This window comes from Carex rostrata, chromosome 31 (assembly GCF_964058835.1).
Source record: "Carex rostrata chromosome 31, lpCarRost1.2, whole genome shotgun sequence".
NCBI lineage: Eukaryota > Viridiplantae > Streptophyta > Magnoliopsida > Poales > Cyperaceae > Carex > Carex rostrata.
In genome coordinates, this window is record NC_135948.1 from 4,813,187 (window position 1) to 4,836,536 (window position 23,350).

Sequence of the window (23,350 nt, forward strand, 5' to 3'; positions counted from 1 at the left end):
AAAATAAATCTTTACTTTTATTTGTTTTTTTAAATACAGTAAGGATTTAATAAATGAATATTATTGATATAGAGTGTACGTTTGGATTGTGTAAAAATTAGTACAAAAATAGTGATTTCTGAGTTAGTGGTTGAAAATAGTGCTAATTCGAATGGTTTGAGAATAACACTAACGGTTGGATTGTGCCATAAACTATTTGTCTGTTTGACTAGATTTTTAAAATATATATTTATTGAATTTTACAGTTTTTTGTCTTGAGATATTGTGCAGGTTCAAAATGATATAAATTGCAAAACATATATCAAGAATGGATGATAAATTGTTATACTTATCAAGAATGACTTAATCATGACTCATTCTCAATAACGGTTAGCCCAATTGTTATACTTATATAGAAGCATCATCTCAGTATTAAGTTTAGATATATGTAAAATTAGTAAAGTATACTTGAGAATGCGTTAATTTAATGCTAATAGTTGCAATGGTTTAATTCATATACAGCTAATCGAGTTAATGCATTGAGAAATGGTATAATTCACTCATAACCGTTGTGCAATGGTTTAAATCGAGTTGGCACCTTAAACTTCCAGAGAAAATCGTTATGGCCACCGTTGTAACTGTTGACAAGCGTTAGGGTTTTCCAGGGCAGTCAAACCTGGGTAATTGGGCTAACCGTTGTAACGGTTCCTTATACCGTTGCAACGGTTAAGGCTAGTTACCTTATTTTGTTTCTCTCTCGATAAATAAAAGTAAAATCTAGGTTTGGATGATCTCTCTAGCCACCCCCAACTACCATATTTCGAATTCTCAGATCTAGAAAAAACCATTGTTGCTTGCACACTCAAACTTCAATATTCATACTCAATCTCAGTGTTGTAAAATGCAGTTTTGTTCATGAATGTGGAAGGCTACTGCATACCGCATATGCAGCATGCAGTTGCATATGCGGATTTGTATGCGGTTTTACTATGCTTTGTTAAAGAAATATAGATAAAATAAAACTAATTTTTATCTAAAGACTTGTTTATTCTAGTGGTTTGTGTTCTTTATCTAATTATAAAGGTTATAGATTCTAATTTTATCCACTGCAAAATATTTTTCAGGTTTTTTTTAAAGTCCACATGGACTATATATGTGCCCGTATATTAAAAAATGCATGGGATTTTGTATGCAGGAGACCATTGCATAAGCATATATGGCCGCATATGCTAGTCATGCGGCTGCATTTTACAACATTGCTCAATCTCAAGCATACTCTACCAAATACTCAATCAATTGTAAGATCTCGAGTTAGTTGTGAGAGTTCTACCCATTGAAACAAACACTAGAGCCTTTTGTGCTCGCTTCTTTTACTTTGAGCCCTTAGTACTCGTGAGTCGATTCCGTGCTCGGGACGTATGACTTCCCAAGGTTTGTAAGGGCTCACCGGTTCCACTTTGTAATCATTTATCATTGGGTAAAGAAAGACACGCCATCAAGAAGGTTGCGAAGCCCCGGAGACGTAGGCGTTAGTGTCGAACTCCGTAATTATCTCACGCGACAAGTATCTCTTAACTCATTCATTTACTTTACGGCCACTTGCTTGACCTGAATATTCTTGTTTTCACCAAGAATATCTTTATACACGTTAAATAGTTTTTAATTAAGTGAGTAATAATTAAAGAGCATTAAAATCTTAAAAATGACCATTGTTTTAAAATGTGACGCATGGATCGCATATGCGGCATATGCTTATGTAGTCGGCAGTCATGCTCAGAATGTCATGCAGTCCCTCCCATGCAGTTTTGAGCATGCGGCCGCATATGCAGTGCAAATATGCGGATTAAAAACGTAATATGCAGCGCAAATATGCGGATATGCGGATTAAAAACGTAATATGCAGCGCATGTAATTAAAACTTCATATGCATTATGCGGAGTTTTACTATCTCATCCCAAATTATTGTATTTTTTATATACAATAAAGCACACTTCATGTTGGTTATGTGAAAATAAATTAAACTATGTGAATATGAATACACACACACACACGTGAATTTTTATTTTAAAATCTGCATATATAAATCCGCATTAAAATCCATATATGCGTCCGCATACCGCTTATGCAGTATGCAGTGACCTTCCGCATGCATGAACAAAACCACATTTTAAAACATTGAAAATGACTATATTCACCCTCCTCTAGGTGTCTTTAGGAACCAACCAGTGTTTTAAATAGCGCGCTATAGCGGCGCTATAGCGTTTTTGAAGACCAAACGCTATGCTATGGCATTAAAACACGCTATTTGCGCTACAAACGCTATAGCGGTAATAGCGGTCTGCTATAGCGTATAGCGTGTAGTGCAAATAGCGCGCGCTATGCAACATTTTTTTTTTCCAATTTATATGAGCTTTAAAATAAATAAATGGTGAAGATATTGTTTAATTTTGATGAATATTACATTATATCAAATTCAAGTTCGCTATAATAATTTTTTCATTTTGCTCTTGGTTTTTTTTAACTGATGATAAATCAAATAAATAATTGCTAAATTATGGAAATTTTAGGGACTAACAAGAATTTCTTCAAGGATCATCTGTTTATTTTACTAGAAGTATGATTTTTTTTTCTTTTCAATTTCTAGGTTATTTTGAAATTTAAATAGAAAAAAAGATAAATTATGTTATGATGTTGAAGATATTTTAAATAGAAAAAGATCGATAGTTTATGATATTAGTATTACTATAGATATTTTGAGTCGCAATTTGGACTTTGTATTGGTTCAATATGAATATTATAATTTTTTAATCAATTTGATATTATTTATTGTTCTATGAGACTAAATAATGTTGATATTTAGTACAAATATATAATATAATTTTTATAAAAAATAAAAACGCTATTTCGAATAGCTTTCGCTATAGCGTCGCTATTCGCTATAGCTTTTTTTGGAGGCTCCCCGCTATGACGCGATAAACGCTATTTAGAACCTTGGACTATTTATATTAATAAAATATCGTTTGGATTGTAATTAAACTAATATTATATTACATTTAATATTTAAACTAATATTGTATTACATTTAATATTTTAATTAATATTATATTACATTTAAACTAATATTTTTTAATACTATTTAATATTTTATTTAATACTAATTTAATTAATATGATATTATATTTATTTAATACTAATTTAATATTTTATTTAATACTAATCTAATATTTAAACTAATATTATATTACATTTATCATTTCAGTTAATATTATATTATATTTAATCTAATATTTTATTTAATATTAATATTATATTTAATATTTAAATTAATACTATATTATATTATATTATAGTTAATATTAAAATTAATATTATATTTAATATAGTAATTTATTTAATACAAATATAATATTTAAAGTAATATTATATTACATTTAATAATTAAACTAATATTAAACTATATTTAATATAATATTTTATTTAATAATAATCTAATCAGATATTATATTTATTTAATACTAATTTAATATATAAACTAATATTATATTACATTCAGCACTTAACATTTACACTAATATTATATTACATTAAATATTTAAATTTATTTTATATTATATTTAATTTAACATTTTATTTAATATTTATTTAATTTAATATCATAGTTATTGTTGGGTTTCGGGGTAACCAAAACCCGTTTAGACTTAAGCTGCGGAAAGAACGTAAAACAAAAATTTTTACTTCTAACTTAAGCCAAGGATTAAACAGGGCATGTCAGGAAACTTTCTAAGGCGGTCCACCTTCAGTATTCCTTTGGCATCAAAACCCAATTTAATCCTTTTACAGATCTACTCCATGATTGATTTCTAAAACTTTAATCTACTTACCAATTAAATAGATTAATATAACATATTTATACCTTGTTTCCAAATCACAGTTGGAATGCAGACCGAGCGAGTAGAGCTACATCACGGGAATGATTCTACTCGGAGCACCAAACGTATGGTGCCTCTATAGGTTATCCACCAGGACTAACCAGAGAGCGATTTATTTCTTTTGCCAGAAATACCGTAAACCGCAGAATTCTGCAAAAACACTATTCACAGAGAAAAAGACAAAAACCTGTAAACACGAATTTTCGGTTACTCAGTTTTACAAATAAGCAAAACTGACATACCACGAAATTCGGTAAAACACTATTCATCGATCCCGTAAATATACTCCACAACAACCCGCAAGATTATACGTCAACTACGTATAACTTTCTTTTCTCAACCGAAACACTATTTGGGAGAGAAACCGAGAAAGAGAGAAAATACCGATTTGATTCTGCACGAAACGATATGTGTGAATTAGTGGTTTTTCTCTCTACATGCACCCCTCTATTTATAGGCTTTTGAGGAGGTTCGCAAAAGACCGAAATACCCGTCAACATATGCCTATTTACAAGATATGTGATATCACATTATTAGACCTATTATTTCGATTTGTTCCCATTCAAAAATCTATGTTTTGAACCAACAAATAGTGTTTTTTACATTGAATATCCATAGAATGTGGTACTGCTATGTTTTGGTTCTTACTTTGCAGGAATCAGGCGAAATCGGGTAAAAATCAAGCAAATGGCAGACTTCAGGAAGATCTGATACGAGTCGCACCTACCTGATGCGAGTCACATCAAAGCCCAAGGCGACATGCGATGCGACCCTCACTCCTCTCTTGAAGACCATATGATGCGAGTCGCATCCAACTGATACGAGTCGCATCAACTGTTGCCGCCCAATTCAAATTCAACCCGATAAGCCCCAAGTCAGATTCGTTGCCTATATAAGCAGGTCCTATGCCAGAATTTCGGGAGCTTTTTTCCCTTGACATTCCAGAACACTTAGAGAGCAGAGATCAAGAGAGAAGAAGGAGATTGGAGCTTGCCTGAAGAAGAAGAGAAGAGAAGATTGCAAGATCCTCTCCAATCCACCTTGGATCTTCGAGCTTCATTATGATATGCCTATTCTCTCTCTCTTTTACGCTTTCTTTTATCATGTTTGAGTAGATCTTTAGTTCCTAGGGTTAGGATGTAGTCTCTAAACTTTGTCTTTGAGTTGCATGTTGTTTTGATCTAAGTTTGAACTTGTGTGATTCTTTGTTTGAGTATTCATTGATTGCTTGATTTTGATTGCTTGATTGATTCTTGATTGTCTACTGTTAGATGTCTATAGCACATCTTCTAGTAATTTGACCTTGATGTTTCTTGCAATTGTGATTGAGTATTTGAAGTAGATTTATGATCAATAGTAGCCGAGAGGTGAACTTTCCATTATCGAAAGGTTGTGGATACTTCTAGCAAACCAGACAATCAATTTAGGTTAGATCCCAATAGGTGAGAGCTACAGGTTGAAGCCTTGCACAAGAAATCAACTTAGATACGAACACATGTCAGCTCTGCTCGAGGGCCATGCGACCCGCATCAGAGATGATGCGAGTCGCATCATACGGGTCGCATCAGAGATGATGCGAGTCGCATGATAGGTCCAGAGAAGGAAAAGTTTGGGATGAAACCTGAGACCCTGGGAATGCCTTTTATCATTGTTCAAAACCAAAACCTTTAATTGCTTTCATTTACTGTTAATTGAATTGTCGCTCGAAATTAGGAAATATAAACAAACCAAACCCAACTTTTCACACTTCTAGTACTTAACTAGGATAAGTAGTGATTTAGACTCGAATTGTACCGTCCCTGAGGATCGATACCTGATTTTACTATACGAGCAGGGCTGTGCACTTGCAGCCTTAATCGAGAGTAACTCAAGGTTTTAAACTGGTACAGTTAGCTGTACCTGAAACTTTGTAGCATACTTTTGTAAGCGAACAATATGCCATTGAATGGACAAGGATGACATGTCATGTGGATAGGATTGATGACGTGTCATCTGGATAGGATCGATGACGTGTCATGCGGATAAGGACGAATCTGAAAAGACCCGAATGCCCTCGGCCCGAATACAAATAATATTCGTATAATTATTATGAATAATTATATATATATATATATTTTATTTCTTGCGGTTGTTGTTTCGGTAATTTATACAACGTGTCCTGCACATTTATAAATTAACCGGTTAATTTTTATACAACGTGTCACACACGTTTATAAATTAACCAATGTTTTTGCTTGTTATTTTTACATAACATTTATAATTTAATTATAACACGTATAATTAATTATAACCATCTTACTATTGATCATAACCAATTTATAATCAATCACAATAAGATTCTCCGATTAACTCCTATATGGTGTGACTCAATAGGATCTGTGTTATGTTGGTAAATAGAGTTAAAACTATTTTAACTTCTATAATCATGAGCGGCATCTGGCAACACATCATGACCATCCAATTACACAGATGATGCTGTACAGTACAATATCACGATCCAGTAAACAATTTACTTGTGTCTGTTCTTCTGTCTCATAGCTATCAGATTAGTTTCAAGGTAGGTGTGTGTCATCCTTGTAAACTTAATCTTTTCTTGATCTTGAGCAGATTATCAAATATGATTACTCTTGTAATCATACCACGTGCTGATAATCTTATTCTATCAAGGGGCCCAGTGATGCTATAGCTCCTATAGAGATACGAGGGACAATAGTACTTTTGGTAAACCATCACTACCTCAGCTAAGCCATGTATACCGAAGAGCTATCGTTATAACTGCATTTTACCGACAACATTTGATAACAATCACACATATACATTTCTTAGTAGGAAAGATGAATACCTCACACATATACATTTCTTAGTAGTAGCGGCAGTGACTGGACTGGGTGAGGCAAAGCGGCAGACCGCGGCCTCTGGATTGGACTGTCTCTGCCTCATTATCTAGGTTCTATCCTTCTATTACTTTATTTTTTTAATTTAAAATAATGTTTCTTAGAAAATATGCATCAGGTAGCAAAAAAAGAAACAAAAAAAGAGATAGAGAAGAAAAACTAAAACCTCATTGTATATGTTTATTTTGAGGGATATTGGTGTTAATTAACAGATAGAACTTACAAATTACTCCGTTAATCTTTGTGCGGAAGCGGATCTTGCGAGCATAGCAGTATTACTGGTTCTGCAAGGAATCACAAGCCGAAGCCGGAAGCCCTGCATTTTCCACGACCCAAGACCTTCAAGTATTAACAGAGTGTTTCTTGGTGCTCTCTATTTTTTCTCTCTTTATTTGGTTGTCACTATTCACATTTTTCTTCTGATGGATAGAGAGAGAGATATATGGATGGTTTATATAAAACCAATGCACCTATTCATAAAGGGTCTGCACCTCTTCATAACGGGTCAGGTTTTGGATTCAGGTTTCCCATAACGGGTGTACCAATTAATAAATCCAACAATTGGTTTTATGTCTGATACCTCGCATATTTAGCCTATATTTGACTTGATTTCATACCAAATTCATGTTCCAAATTGTCAAAACCATGTGCATTTCATTGATATATTCTTAGAATTTGGTACTGCTGAGAGTTTGTTTGTTTTCTGCAGGATTGGAGCAAAATACACGAAGAAACGGCGTTTTTGGACACCTTGGTACGGCCTGGCCGTACCAAATTGGTACGGGCCGTACATAGGTGCCGCCTGACAGAATTCAAATCTTGGCAGAGGCTATATATAGCGGGGGATCTCTCCATTTTGGAGGATTCCACTTCATTCCAGATTGAGAGCTCAGTGAAAGAGAGAAAGAGAGCAAAGGAGCAAGAAGAGAAGATCAAGGAAGAGGAAGAGGCGAGAATCGACGGATCTACACCTTCTCCATTCCCGATCTTCAATCTAGTTCTTTCATGACTTTCTCTATCTCTTTTCTTGTATATCTGGACAGATCCATGACTTGTGAGTAGTAGACTTTCGTTTCTAGGGTTTGTAGATGGATTTTCTTGATTTGTGTTGCTTTTCTTGATTTGGATCTTGTATGAACTCTTGTGATTGATTTGATTGTGAATTTGCTTGTCTTGATTGCTTTGTGTTGCTGTGATTGCATGTGGTGTGCCTATAGTGGTAGATCAACCCTAACAAGGTCATGTGACCATTGCCTTCTCTCAACCAAACCAATCCCTTTAGGTAGACTTGATCGAATTGAAGCCGAAAGATTGAATTCTCCTCTAATCGACAGATTAGAGGTTACCTTAGATCTCCAATCAATCAACTAGAGGATCTGGACCAAAACACGAGAGTTGAGGTTTAGAAACCCTAGAAGGTGAAGAATTGAATCCAAAACTTAGATCTTGAACCAACAAACGAGAGTTGAGGTTTAGGAACCTTAGGTATGGTCAATTGAACCTTTATCAAGAGTTTAATACGAGGTACCAGCAAGAAATGCATCAACTCGAACTTGTAAGCTCTGTTCTGGTAAACCAGTACGGCCCTTACAAGAGTGGTGCGGCCTACCCGTACCAAGCCCCATACGGCTTGGTCATACCAGGTTGGTGCGGCCTGGCCGTACCAACTTGGTAAGGGCCGTACCACTAGAGGCAAATCAGAGATGAAGTCTGAAACCCTTGAAACACCTTTTATCCCAAATCAAAACACAGTTTATACCTTTTCTTGCACATTTACTATTCTATATCATTGTGTGATTGCTTGAGTTGATTCCTTAGGAAAATTAAACACCAAAACCCCTTTTTCTCACTTCTAGTCTTTAGCTAAGCTAAGTAAAATTCTAGATAAAGAAACCGTCCCTGTGGATCGATACCCGATTATACTCCTCGATAGGGTTGTGCACTTGCAACCCTAATCGGAAGGTGTAACCGAGGTTTAAAAGGTACGCTCCCAAGCGTACCGAAACTTGTGTTGCGCTTTACGCCGATCAATGTCCTCCCTATTTTATATGATCTATTGACATATTAATAAAAAAATTGTATATATTAAGATCTCAAATTTTTCTCTCGCCCCGGGCCCCAAAATCTTCATGACCGGCCCTGCCACTCAAAAATTTCAATTACGTATTTCTCCCTCTAAAAGGGCAAATTTCCGTATACCACTCATGTTTTCATGTCTCTACCTCATATTTTATATTTTCGTTTGCAAACTCCAAACTATCAATCTGAATTGCTCAATATGATATCCATACTAAAATATGTTTGGCATGAAATTTTATAATTTTTGAAATTTTTTTAATATTTTTTAAGATTGGTAAAAAATCATTGTTTTTTAATGGTTCAGAAACAATGATTTTGTATCTATCTGAAAAAATATTAAAAAGTTTTCAAAAATTATAAAAATTTATCTCCAAGCATATTTTAGTATGAATATCATATTGAGCAGTTCGGATCGACAGTATGGACTTTGAAAAAACTAAAATATAAAGTATATATGTTGATGTATGAATGGTTATGGTACGAGATATTAGAATCCTCCTCTTATTTCATATTTGCCCTTCTATATTTTAAAATCTAATTTATTATCTTTTTTTTATTAAAACTTATTTTAAATTAATTAAAATATCTATTTTATCATTTAATAAAAGGATAAAAATATGTAGAATATTTAAGAGAAATATTTAGTCTTCTAATTAGCTAGTTGTGTGAGTAAATAGTTCATTTTCTTACTTATGACGTCCACACAAGCGTATGTCTAAATGCCACTGTGTATGCATCAAAAGCAGTATTTTAAATAGCACGCTATAGCGACACAATAGCGGCGCTATAGTATTTTTGGACCTTAAACGCTACACTATGGGATAAATATTGCGGCGCTATAGCATTTTTGGATCTTAAACGCTACGCTATGGGATAAAAATGCGCTACTTCAGCTACGACCGCTATAGCGGTCTACTATTTGCGCTACACGCTATGCTACATAGGCTTTTATATAAAGGCCCAAACTGAAAATTAATTTTAAAGATCAAGTTTTTCTAGGTCTAGATTAATTTAATTTGTAAATAGAAAAAAAAAAGTTTATTCCATGATGTCTATGTTTTTTTTAATAGAAAAAAAAATAGTTTATGCCATGATGCTTAGGTTATTTTAAATGAAAAAAAGATAGATAGTTTATGATATTATTAGAGATATTTTGAATAGTACTTTGGACTTTGTATTGGTTTAATATGTATATTTTAATTCCTTAATCAATTTTGTGTTACTTATTGCTCTATGAGATTTTAGATAATGTTGATAGTTAGTAGAAATGTAAAAATAATTTTTTAAACAAAAAATGCTATGTAGGATAGCTTTCACTATAGCTACACTATTCGCAATAGCTTTTTTTTTTTTAGTCTTTCCGCTATGACGCGATAATCGCTATTTAAAACCTTGATCAAAAGTAGAGAAATGAATCATTTACGCTCGGACTAATTAATTAAAAGGCTAATCATTTTTCTTACACAAATACAATTTTTTATTTTTAAATAAAATGTAATATGTGAATTTTATAAATTTAAAACGAGTGTTATTAAAAAAATACAATTAATTGGAATATTAGATACATTTGTAAGTTTTTAAAATTTAGAAGAGAGGAGCACATGCGTAATTTTAAGATTTTGAAAGGATATATGTGAAATTCCCACTTTCAGAAACAAACCGAGAAAAATCCACTGAGCAAATCTTACGAGTAGCAGAGAGACTCGTTCGAAGTAGAAAGTAGTAGAAGAGGCACGTACACTTAGAAATGATACCGTCTGTGGGAGTTTTTTCGTACGGAGCTGTGCGGAGGTTTTAATCTGGTCCGTTCGTTTCGGATTGGACGGACCGGATTAAAAGTTCTGCAAATTTTTTGAGAATTTTCTGATCCGTCCTATTCGAAACGAACGAAACCGCACAGCTCCGCACGTAAAAACTACGCTGAGGACACTCTCTCCGTACACTTATCGCCACTGCTTTTTCCTGCGGACTCAAGTCCTTGTTCTGTCTGCTTCCTGCTCCCGCCTCTGTCTGACAAAAATCTCAGGATCCTCCGTCGGAGCAGCTTACCAATGGTCTCTGGAAGCGTTTTTGATGCCATTTTGCTCCCCCTCGTCGCATTTCTCACTTTCTTATCCTACTCCAGCGGGTCTTCTCCATGCTCAACAACTTATCAGGTACTTTGGAACTCGTTTATAAAATCTTAGCTTAAATCTCATTCAATGTACTTTTCGCGGATTTTTCCTCAAATATATAGTTGTTTAATTGATTAATTGAGGTTATTCAAGAGCTAAATTGAGACTTAGAATGTAGTAATTTTGGTGGTGCTCCTGCTTCCATGTCCTTAGAATTGACATACCTTTCCTGAGAATTCTCTTCTTTCATGCAAACTTTTGTTGTAGAATTTTCCCATTTTCAAGCTCAAATCATCAAACATATCCCTGGTAAATTTGCTTGTATATAAATGTAAGATCTTGTGTGGAGGTGAACATGTGATGACACTACAAAGCTTCAAAAGAGCCTGAACTGGCCTTAGTTTAGTATTTCCTGATGTGCAGCTAAACATCCAATATAATATTCAATGTGACTGTAGGGAAATTCTCAGCAGTTCTGGATTGAAAATGATAGATTTTGCAAAGATGGCGTGCCCTTTCAAATTATTGGCGGTGACATACACTATTTTCGTATAGTGCCTGAGGTACTGTATAATTTATCAGAAACTTATTTGTTTCTTTTCTTTTCAAATTTTATGCCCCTTTTATCTAACTAAATCAGACCCAATTTGCATAAATTTTGTGAAAATGGCCAAAGTTTTACTTTTTATTTTTTTGGCTTATTTGACATTACAAAATTATGCCATCTGGTATTGTCACCGATAATATTGGTATTGACTTACTACGTAAGCAGAGTGGTTTTGGTTTTGCGCCAGTATAGGAAACTAAGGTAATACTTGGCAAAAGTTAACTTCTTGTTGTTTAATTTATTCTTTGTTAATTAAGTACTGGAAAGATAGGCTATTAAGAGCAAAGGCATTGGGCTTGAACACAATTCAGACATATGTACCTTGGAACATACACGAGCCACAACCCCAAAAATATACATTCGATGGCTTTGCAAATCTTGAGGCATATATTCAACTTGCACATGAATTAGGGTTTCTCATCATGCTCCGAGCTGGACCATACATTTGTGGAGGTTAGTGATCTCACTATTAATTTTACCTTGGTTGTTCTTCCACAATAAGGATATATAATAGAACCGGACCAATGAGGGTGTTGATGACTTGGCATCGATGAATTAACCCTCTTTATGGAGTATAGATTTCCACAATTATTATTGATAATTATTACAACTTCATATATTACTAATCCTTTTAATATCTAATTTGATATTTCTTGTAAACTACAGAATGGGACTTGGGTGGTTTTCCTGCATGGCTGCTTTCTATTGAACCAGCACTTGAGCTGAGATCGTCAGATTCTACATACCTTTCGTTGGTATTTTCTCCGGATCTTTGATCTTTATTGTTGATGTTGCGTAAAATGCTAATTGCTAAGATTTCAGTGGACACCTCAGTTTTGACTATGCTTTACAGATGTAGTTATTAGTTAGTCATGATTTGATAGGTTTTATGAAAAATGGAACTAATATCATTTTAACTTTTTTTTATTGTGTACTGATTTAATAGGTTGAGAGATGGTGGGGAATTTTACTTCCAAAAATGGCGCCTTTATTATACCAAAACGGCGGACCGATAATAATGGTCCAGGCAAGTTGATACTAATTTATCTTTGGAGCGAATTAAATTTCACCTTCGTCATTAATCAATATATTTATCAAATTTTTATAGGTTGAGAATGAATATGGATCCTTCGGATCTGACAAGAATTATCTTCGACACCTCACGAAACTGGCCAGAAACCACCTTGGAAGTGAAGTTATATTGTATACAGTCTCTCCTTCTCTCAAAGACAAACACACAGAAACAAATCTTACAGTAATTATTGATTATTTGTTATATTTTGGATCTAGGTATACCACAGATGGGGCAGGAGATGCCACGTTAAGCAATGGTGCTATTCCTGGGGACGGTGTTTATGCTGGTATTACTTTTGTGATGTCTTGATGATGTGTATTCTGGTATTATGTTTTTGATATCAATGCATTCTTTTTGTTCTTATCTTATTTCACAATTGAATGTACAAAGAGGGAATATGGTGAAATAGAGGCTAAATTGAGTACTAGTTGATGCTTGTGCTATTGAATTTGATTCACTCCAGCTGATTTTGCATGCTCTGGAAGAAATTTTAGATGGATTTAATTTTGTATATGGTGTCATATAAACGTTTGTGTATTCTTTTGTTGCTTCTACTAGCGGTTGATTTTGATACATGGTCAAATTCATCAATTGATTTTGAGATTCAAAAGAAGTATAATTTGCCGGGGAAATCACCTCCTCTCTCCTCGTAAGTAAATAGTTCTCACTGATTTTTGATTTTTTTTTTTTTTTTAAATGAAGTACAATTTAGATTTTGTTTCTCTTTCCTTGGATAGGGAATTCTATACTGGATGGCTAACACATTGGGGAGAGAAACTTGCAACTACTGATGCCTCCAGTACATCTGTTGCACTGGACAAGATCTTGTCCAAAAATGGTTCTGCCGTCCTCTATGTACATAACACTTCTTTTTAGTGGATAAATCTGGTACTTGTGGTTTAATTGGGGTGATTATATAATGCCAATCAATTCTGACTTGTATATATTGTTGAATTTACTGACAGATGGCCCATGGTGGCACAAATTTCGGATTTTTTAGTGGAGCAAATACTGATTCAAATGATGAATCTGCTTACAAGCCTGACCTTACATCTTATGATTATGTGAGTATTTATCCAGATTTTCTTTATTGCTGATTAGACCTTAGACCCAATTAAGATGTTGCTTTCAGAGTTGCAGATAAGATCTTTCATTTCATTGTCTCAATTCAAATCCACTGCTCTTTTGGATCATCTACAATGACACATTGATACTTAATCATTTAATTCATGGTTAAAATAAAAAAAATACTACATTTAAAATTCGGAGATCTGTTTGTACAATTCCATGTTGACATAGAATCTAGCATTTAAATTTGCTTTGTTTGATCTTAAGAAAAAACTGAAGCTTTATATATATGGGGGCAAAAATGGTCCATACAAATTTTTTGTTGATCATCCTAAGCTAATTTCGAGGTTCTAGTTTCAAAGTAACTTAAGAATATTGAAAAGGTCTTTTTATTTGGTTTATTTAGGATGCACCAATTAAGGAGTATGGTGATGTGAACAATGCAAAATACAAAGGTATGTGGAAATATAATGTTAATCTTCTCATGTTGGCTGAGAAAAAAAATGGGTTAGTTTAGTTCTAACATTTTTTTTCCTTTATTTAACTAACTGGCCTCAAAGGAGCACCATTGCATTTCTAGAAGCATACTAATGAATATGTACTGAATTCATCTTTTGGTTGAAAAGCAGATTTGAGGAAAGTAATTCGTAAATATGCTGTGGCTCCTCTTCCCTCATTTCCTTCTAACATTTTAAGAGAAGCTTACGGGATTGTAAAATTAAACAAGATTTTTTCTCTATTTGAGGCACTTCATTTGCTTTCTAATCCAACAAAGACATTCAAAAGTGAAAAACCTTTACCCATGGAATTAGTCAGCCAGGTACATTAGTTATATCATCTAATATTTCCCTACCTTAAAAGATGGCTTACCATACCATATGGTAACTGGTAAGCAATATTAATCCTTGGTTGTGAGTTTTGTTATATGTACCAGATGTATGGATTTATGTTATATGTATCGGAGTACACACAAAAGAAAGGCAATAGCACTCTCTCCATTTCCAAGGTTGACATTTTCATTCAAATTTAGAATTTCTTTCTTCAAGTATGAACTATGAAGTTTTATAATCAATTTTGTCATGAATTGTAGATTCATGATAGAGCTCAGGTGTTTGTGTCTTGTTCAGAAGGTGATAAATCAAATCCAAATTTTGTTGGTGTAATTGAGAGATGGAATAAGAGAAAGCCATTATCTATACCTTACCTAGGTTGTTCATCTAAAATCACCTTGTTTATCTTGGTAAGTATTTCTCCTTTTACAGAAATGGCCATGCAAGGTTACTCTTTTCAATTAGTTTACAGTTTAATGGGAAAAGGAAAACTGATAGTACCTTGCCCTTTTACTTCTCTAAATTTGTAGGTGGAGAATATGGGTCGTGTTAACTATGGGAGTTATATCTATGATAGGAAGGTAATTTGTTTCAAAATTTGAGATTACAGATGTTCTGCGGTAAATGTCCATTTGCTATACTCTTTTGCAGAGATACCCTAACTTTTGGTATTTGTCAAAGAGCTAGCTTTTTTTAAATGCAAAACATATCAGAAAATAATTTATTAATCTAGAATTCTTGTACAATTCACCCTTTCCATGTTCTTTGTACAAGAGCCATTATTTGTTTCTGTTTCTTCTCATTAAACAAGTATATACTGCTAGTGTTTTAGATACATGAGAAAAAGGAACAAGTTTGTTGAGATATTGGATAACTGGAAGAGGCGAAGAGGGGGGGGGGGGGGGTTAATTAGAGTACGAGCGGTTTTCACCAATCGCGGCTATTTTCTGCAAATGCTGATAAACTATGGTGTTTCTTTTCTCCTTGCAAAGATCCCTGAAGTTTCCAGAAAGATTTAACTTCAAAATTTACTATTTTTTGTTCTCTTTTTCAGGGAATTTTATCTACTGTGCAAATAAACAACCTTACATTACCTAGGTGGAAAATGTATCCTATACAATTGGACCACTTAAGCAAACTCATCAAAAGTGGTCTCACAAAAAAAATTGCATATGCAACAGATGATAAAATTTTCCTCCTGAGAGATATGAAAAATTACCTTGGCAATTTCAGAAATCGTCATGAAGGTTTTCTATAATTAGATGATAACTTTTCAACTTTATTCTTCTGCTTAAAATTATTACAATGAAAATCTATAATGTTGTCTTACCAGTTGCCAATATGATATTTTACAGACTCTAATTCAAGGAGCCCGGCATTTTATGAAGGGCATTTGAACTTAAATTCAACAAGCATGAGGAAGGATACATTTCTCTCTTTTCGTGGCTGGAATAAAGGGGTTGCATTTGTAAACAACTTCAATATTGGGAGATTCTGGCCGGTAAAATTCTCAATCTGATATTTTTAAAGAACTTTCTCAATGATTTGTTTGTTTTTCCTGGGTTTTCACTTGCATTCACTATTTAGGAGATGATAGTAGTTAACACTATATTGAGATTCTATGGACTCCTGGAGAATTTCCTTTTATTATGCAAGAGTGATTGTTTCCCTGTGCTTAATTTCTCTTGGATAAATTTACTACAAATATTTTGATAAATTTGCAGAAAGTGGGCCCACAATGCACTCTATATGTGCCAGCACCAATACTCAAGCAAGGAGAAAACACTGTGGTATGCCTGTGAATGACCTTCTTTTAAATTTGTTTAGTTTTGCCAAGTTTATTTGGGATCGGATCTGTCATCATGTAATTTGGCTTTTGTAGGTCATATTCGAGCTCGACTCCGCAAACTCGGATCTCACAATTGAGTTTGTTTCTGACCCAGATTTTAGTTGTGGTTTGCATAAGTTCCATGAAAAATGATGCTGCATTTTTGCACTTCATTCCTATTCAATTTAAAATGAGGGATCAGTATACTGCCTCTTGGTGGCAAAGTATACAACTAACTTGTAAAAATAAAATTTACAAGTCAAATGACCAACAAAGAGTATACTATTTAATAAATCGGAATTCATTCTTATAAGTCAGCCGATGTAGACTATGGTGCATTGATTTTGATTCTTCCAAGACTTATAATAGTTGCAGCAAATGTGATAATTAATTAAATATATATAGGGAAAATGACGTAGATTAGATATCATCGTTTTGGATTTGTGGTCTGACTTGTTTATTTTTTACGTTATAAATTAAGATATTCGGTGACACCAAGAGTCATGGAATCTGTGTGAAAGAATGGTAAATATTGTTTTGTTGTAATTTTGCATAGTTTTGGAGATGCTTTTGTGACAGTACATTTTTCAGATAATTGAAAACATTTGTACATCTCTTGGAAAGGAATGCAAGGGTAAAGGCACGGTTGCGATCAAGCGACAGTCTCAAAAGGTTTAAAACTTTAGTAGAACTAGGGTGTTCTTGTTTGGTGAGTTTAACTCCAAAACTCATTAAATCAGTTTCAAATAACGAATCTGAACCGTTGGAACCCGCCTACCTTACGAGTGATGCGTCTATATGTGAAAATTAGAAGGTTAATAAATTAATTTTAATGCATTCATTTTTTGAACGTTTTTTTACTGCTTGACTTTATACTAAATTTATTCGAATGTTTAAAATTTTCATATGTAGACGCATCACTCGTAAGATAGGCGGGTTTCAATAGTTCAGATTCATTATTTGAAACTGATTTGATAGATTTTGAAGTTAAGCTCACCAAACACTACACTTTGGTGAGCTTAAGAACACCCTAGTTCTACTCTTAAAACTTCATAGTTCATACCTGAGCTCTATCATGAATCTACAATTTGTCTTGTTGTTTCTGAAATTTTAAGATTGTTCTGAGATTTCTGAAATGGCTAACTCAAGCGACAGACTGAAAGGTTAAACTTCTGGATATGGTCTAATACTCTAATTTATACAAATGATGGTACGAGAATAAGGTCTGTGTTTTATTAATGTGCGGCGTTAGAATTGCAAGAGGGAGTTCAAACAGTCAAGAATAAGTCTAGGCATTCTATTATAGGTGTACAAGGGGTAAGGGTGTAAATGGATAATGGTCAAATTGTATCTTTATATGTTATAATTTTTCATATACAAATACGGATAGTCTCGAATACATATACGGATACGGATTGAATATCGGACAGATACGAATACAGATATGAATATAATTTGGATAATTAAAAATCAATTACTAATGTACATTTTAGTAAAAAATAATATCTAAATACAATTTTTTTCATTAAAAAATTAGATCTAATATTTTTCATAATAAATTTGTTGGTTACAAAACATATATTATATTATCAAAATATTAGTCACTAATTATATCATAGTGTTATATTGTTCATCGAAATATATAAGTATATGCATTTTAATAAATCATTGGTATTATCAAAACATTAGTTACTAATTATATCATAGTGTTATATTGTTCATCGGAATATATAAGTATATGCAGTTTAATAAATTATTGATGTGTATATGCAATTTATAAATTAATTTAAGAATATAGAGTACATTTGTTATAGTTTAGGGATGTAACAGTCGAATACAAATAGTTAAAAATCTTACCATATTCTTATATGTTATATTTTTTTGGATACAAGTACATATATGAATTGAATAATTTAAGTAATTATTCGGATTCGGATCTGAACAAAATTGGATAATATCCGATCCGTTTACACCCCTAATAGGGGGCGTCGATTTTAAGTGGTTTTTTCTGCTAGAATATAGGCGTGGTTTTTACTGGTTAGGCAATCCAAAATGGACCTTGCAAGCGATTCTAATGGATAAATCATAAACTCAAATTTGATATATATACCATTCAAACAAAATTGATACAGAGACGATGATATCAGATCAAGTGATTTGTGATGAGACATGAGCGTAAAGAAATGAGTTAGGAAATTGAACTTCGCACAACAAAACAGCGATGCTTATGTGATCTAAAAATAATATATATAATATAATAGAGAACAAAGCAATACATCATATATAAGATTGAAAGTCCTCTTATTTGATTTTCCTTTTTTTGGTATTTAATGTAGTTATGCCGACATTTGCTTTCTAGAATAAACAATGTACATTGGATCTGAACGTCCTGGGTTCGGTGAGATGTCTACTGCCTACATAAAAAAATAAACAAAGAACAAAATTATCCACACTGTATATATCCTGATAATAATATTAGTTAACCAAAACTCCAAAAGTCATGGGGCAATTTCATATATAGCACTGCGAGTAGAACTAGAATGTTCGTAAGCCACTGATTCTTTAATAAGCTTAACTCCAAAACTAATAAGAATGACTTTAAATGACAAATCCAACTGTTAAGAACCCATTTACTTCACGAGTGATGTATTTACATGTCAAATTTATAAACTTTTTAATCGAATTAATATAAAATCAAGCGGTCAAAAAAAGAAAATTAAAAAAGTTAATTTTTGTGTTAATTTTTTATCGTTTTTTGACAGACTTTATACTAAATTAATTCAAAAATTTATAAATTTAAAAAAGAAAATAACGATTTGGATTCGTCATTTGAAGTCAATCTGATAGGTTTTGAAGTTGGTGAGCTTAAGAGCACTCTAGTTGTACACGTAGCACTGCAACATTCAAAATATCACAGCACAATCAAAGAAATCTTACAAAATAAAATAAAAATTAACATGCCCCCACAAAACATGAAACATATCTTGTAAACCCCTCTTGTCCCTGTTTACTCATAAAAATTGCGAACTATGGTTCTTTAACATTTTCTTCTACAGAAACAGTGAAAAACTGAGGGTAACTTGATGCTATAATGACAGTTATGAAGTTTATGCAATATTGTTATGTTTCGGAGGGTTCACATGATATTTTTCTCCTATTACAACAGTAAAAGTGACACCTCTTGTTTTGCAAAACATTATTTCATCCTTCTACTTCCATTTTAACATATACTTCTTGTTTTGCAATGCATTTTTTTCTTCTACATCTATTTTAATATAAAGTACATACCACAGGTGGTTCAAAACCTCCAGCATAGTGAAAGTAGGAGCCAACAATCCATGCATGATCAACATCACCAGTGGAGGTCCATATAGATACAGCTTTTGTGAAAAATAGCCGATTCGAGAAACTATTTTATAACCATCATACAAGCTAGAGTCAAGCATCTACGATTAAAATGTAATAAGGGTGGCAACAGACCATTGCCAGGTTGGATTCTGGTCAGGTCAATAGAAAGAAACCGACCCAAACTTGAAATCCTGATGGCCAGAAAATTACCTGCAAACAACCCGCTACCAGATAATCAAAACTTGTAAATGGCCTACCTTATATGACCTGAAACCTGAAATTTTCATCTGGATCACTCAAATTTGACTCAATTTTCTAACTCTGACCCATCATCTCTATGTTTTGGTTGATTTTAATAGATGTACTTCAATTAGTTTGGCTTAAGGCTCACCCGGGTTAAGGATCTAGTAGGGTTTTGCATTACTCAAATGTAAAAATGTTCTCAAGGTTGGGGTGAGGAAATGTTTTCATGTATTTATGACATGTAGAGAATATTACATATTAATTACCTCATTATTGCAAGACCTGATGGTTTGAGTATTCTTTGCATTTCCTTGAAAACTTCAAGTGGTTTTGTTAAATAGTCTACACTAACCTATAAAAAAGGAGGAAAAAAAAAGGAGTTGATTATCCTTTTGTGTAATTACAATAACGAGGGATACAAGACTACAAGTGCTGCTTTTCTTAAAAAAATAAAATAAGAAAAAGAGACCGAAAAGAAAGTGTTAATTTTGATTGAAGCTACAAAATATTCCTGAACAACAATAAACAAGGCAATCACATATCCTTGTTCAATATTTATTTATAAAAGAGGCAAGTTTCAAATATGCAATGTTGCTTTCAACAGTTTCTGGGCTTGAATAAAATGTTACGCTAAAACCAATTATATAAAATAAGTTCAGTAAAAATAGAACATACCACATTGGTAATAACATCGAAAGTGTTGTCTTCAAATGGCAGTTTTGGATTCACATTTAGGTCTTGCACTGTATACTCTGTCAAAACCTACAATTATAAAGAAAAAGTAATTATACTCCCTTTTATTTTGCTTTTATGTAAAATCATGCCTCAAGAAAAAGAGAGCTACAGAAAGAGTACCGGGTTTCTCTTGAGTTCCTCTTCATTCATACCCATTCCTACAACTCTCTCTTGCTTATAACCCGCAGGAAAATGGCTCACCTTCATTGATTACATAGAATGAGAAAATTAGAGGAAAATAAAAGGAGCGAAAAAAAAGGGTAATTCTAACATACATTCAACTTTTTAGTTGGTACTTCCAACTCTTATAGTATATATACTTTAAAAAAAATTATTAAAATTAAAATATTTAAAATTGTAGACGTGCTCTTAACTATTTAGACAGGGTGCATTATCAAATTTTGAGTCAATTCATTGTAAAGTCATTAAAACTCCACCGTAAAAACAATAAACATTTTGATGGAAGATTAAACGTCTTACAAATCGACCCAAATTTGACGTCATATCTAACACATCGACAATTTTATTTTTCTATAATTAAATAATATTTAAATATGCACCATTAAGGGTTGGATGTAGATGAAAATTACCAAAAAGAAATAATAAAGGTTTTGAGGGTATAAAAGAAAATTAGCATACCCAGCTGCTGCACAAATCCAACATGGCAACTCCAGGAGTGTTGCTAGGAGGAAAAACCTTCGAATAGTAGTCAGTAAGAGCTCTTATTGCCGGGTCGTCAATGTGTGTAACAAATCGAGGCTCATTATAAAAGGTCAAGTCAGAAGATCTAAAAATAAAAGAAATGGCTAAGGTCACAAAAATATTTCTATGGTTGAGTTCCAAAAACACAAACTACAAATAATGGAATTCAATGTTACGTATAAATAAGCAAATATCAATGACCCAAATATTTTGAAGAGTCAAAATACCAGAATCTTATCTGGGGATTTAAAAACCCAAACCCTATCCAGCCCAACAAATTGAAAAAAAAATGAATTGAACCCAAACATGATACTGCCCCAGAATTTTGAGAAACAAAATGGCACAATCCATGAACTTGGAATAAAAACATACCACAAGTTATATTAGCTGGGCCAAAAATATGATTCGATGATTTGCAAAACCAACCAAAAGGATTCACCAGAACTGATATTTAATCCGATTAAATACTTTCTGAAAGCGCAACTGACCCTAGTTGACCCGAATAAAGAAATAACATGAAGCAGAAATGACCCAAAGTAATAGAGCCTTGAGGATTCACAGCAGAAAAAGTAAGCTAGCTATCCCTATTTTGCCCTTGCTAGAATCCAAGATGACAAGCCAGTTTGCCGCCTCTAATTGTATTTTATTATTCTGAAGTAATAAAAAACACAGGGGAAAAGTGCAATAAAATAAATGCAAACCAGGAAAGGTAAGGAGGGAGAGTACTCATCGAAGCGGCTGAAATCTTCATCCTTGAACGGAAATTTCTCAGGCCAGTCCACATTCTTTAGTATCTATATTTAACAAATTACCAAAACAAAATGTTTGCTATGTTAAATTGGAATTAGATAGCCTTTACAAGACATGTTTAGTTGTTGAATTAATACATGAACTCTTAGTCTTTCAAAACCCTTTTCATACTTGAAAGAACTTCAAAAAGGCAAATGATTGAGTAGAAATCAGGGTACTTGAGCTTATTAAGCCCCTTGGTAATTTTTTTTAATAGCATTTCTTTACAACTTGCCAAAACCTGGACTTGACTGCCTAACCTGTGTAAGCTAACTCTATGAGATGAAACCACCAGAACCTGATTTGATGGAGCACAAATGGTCCAAAACAAAATTCAGTCTTAAAATGAAAGGACCTAAACCCAATTGGACTCAACCTGAGTCATACCCGACCGATTTCTTTGCTCCTACTAGGTAAATGTGAACAATTTTATCAGAGTAAACCTCTAAAATTCATGGAGAAAATCTTGAAAATTCTATTAAGTAAAACCTGTTCAACAGGAGACGCATCCTGCCTGGGTCGAGCTGATGCTACAAGATATCGGCCTACTCCACCACTTCCAGACGCCATTCTTACGAGCTGATCGATGAACGAAGCACCGATTCCGAGAAATACACGGCGATTGGCCACACTCGATCCCGTGTTACACTGAGCTGCCCGTCTGAAGCTTCTAGAAGCGCAGCAAGAGTAAGAGAGAACAACGAGAGAGACTCTTCCTGTGCGGCTCTTAGTTAAAGAACTAAGAAGAGATGGAGATGCAAGGGATGCCATTCTAATATATTTTTTCTTTCTATATTTTTGGTTTTTATTTGTTATAGTAGGAGTAGCCTCTTGGTTTAAAATTTCATCGGGTGACATTTTGGGAGGGGTTGGAGGCGCATCGTGGCGTTTCGCGCGCCACAAAGAGACGAACGAACTGGATCGTATCCGTTTCCTCTGCATTAACTCAAAAAAAAAATCTTTTGAGTTAATGAATCTTAACCGTCTGATTTTAAACGGAGCCAATCTGGCCACTGTTTATGATATAGGGGGCCTTTAATATTAGTGTGGATCTAGTTAGCACGAAACTTAAACAGATTGGATGGTCAGGATTCATTAAATCAAAAGATTCCCTTTTGAGTTAATGCAGA

General features: G+C 33.5%; 2 protein-coding genes across 2 annotated transcripts; one reads left to right on the plus strand and one right to left on the minus strand.

Moving 5' to 3' along the window:
* The first annotated feature begins 10,830 nt into the window (after positions 1-10,830).
* On the plus strand, positions 10,831-16,982 carry BGAL17 (beta-galactosidase 17). The gene is made up of 19 exons (XM_078296187.1): positions 10,831-11,037; positions 11,454-11,558; positions 11,860-12,055; positions 12,269-12,357; positions 12,549-12,629; positions 12,711-12,805; positions 12,893-12,963; positions 13,236-13,326; positions 13,415-13,532; positions 13,643-13,741; positions 14,152-14,200; positions 14,375-14,565; positions 14,680-14,751; positions 14,836-14,985; positions 15,106-15,156; positions 15,630-15,822; positions 15,931-16,076; positions 16,300-16,365; positions 16,458-16,982. The coding sequence occupies exons 1-19, from the start codon at positions 10,933-10,935 to the stop codon at positions 16,554-16,556; spliced, it is 2,067 nt and encodes a 688-aa protein (XP_078152313.1). The 5' UTR covers positions 10,831-10,932; the 3' UTR covers positions 16,557-16,982.
* A 1,617-nt stretch (positions 16,983-18,599) lies between these two features.
* On the minus strand, positions 18,600-23,047 carry LOC144547520 (S-adenosyl-L-methionine-dependent methyltransferases superfamily protein). The gene is made up of 8 exons (XM_078296188.1): positions 22,710-23,047; positions 22,158-22,225; positions 21,369-21,516; positions 20,850-20,930; positions 20,670-20,756; positions 20,261-20,346; positions 19,692-19,812; positions 18,600-18,817 (listed from the first exon to the last, which is right to left on the minus strand). Exons 1-8 carry the CDS (start codon positions 22,989-22,991, stop codon positions 18,740-18,742), a joined length of 951 nt encoding a protein of 316 aa, XP_078152314.1. The 5' UTR covers positions 22,992-23,047; the 3' UTR covers positions 18,600-18,739.
* Between the last annotated feature and the right edge of the window lie 303 nt (positions 23,048-23,350).

Excerpts from the sequence above, each read along its gene's own strand:
- BGAL17 (XM_078296187.1), top strand. The coding sequence starts at position 10,933 with ATGGTCTCTGGAAGCGTTTTTGATGCCATTTTGCTCCCCCTCGTCGCA. Across the intron at positions 12,630-12,710 it reads GACCGATAATAATGGTCCAG|GTTGAGAATGAATATGGATC; the intron begins GCAAGTTGATAC and ends AAATTTTTATAG. Across the intron at positions 13,533-13,642 it reads ATGGTTCTGCCGTCCTCTAT|ATGGCCCATGGTGGCACAAA; the intron begins GTACATAACACT and ends ATTTACTGACAG.
- LOC144547520 (XM_078296188.1), bottom strand. The coding sequence starts at position 22,991 with ATGGCATCCCTTGCATCTCCATCTCTTCTTAGTTCTTTAACTAAGAGC. Across the intron at positions 21,517-22,157 it reads GATTTCAGCCGCTTCGATGA|ATCTTCTGACTTGACCTTTT; the intron begins GTACTCTCCCTC and ends TTTTATTTTTAG. Across the intron at positions 20,757-20,849 it reads AGGAACTCAAGAGAAACCCG|GTTTTGACAGAGTATACAGT; the intron begins GTACTCTTTCTG and ends TTATAATTGTAG.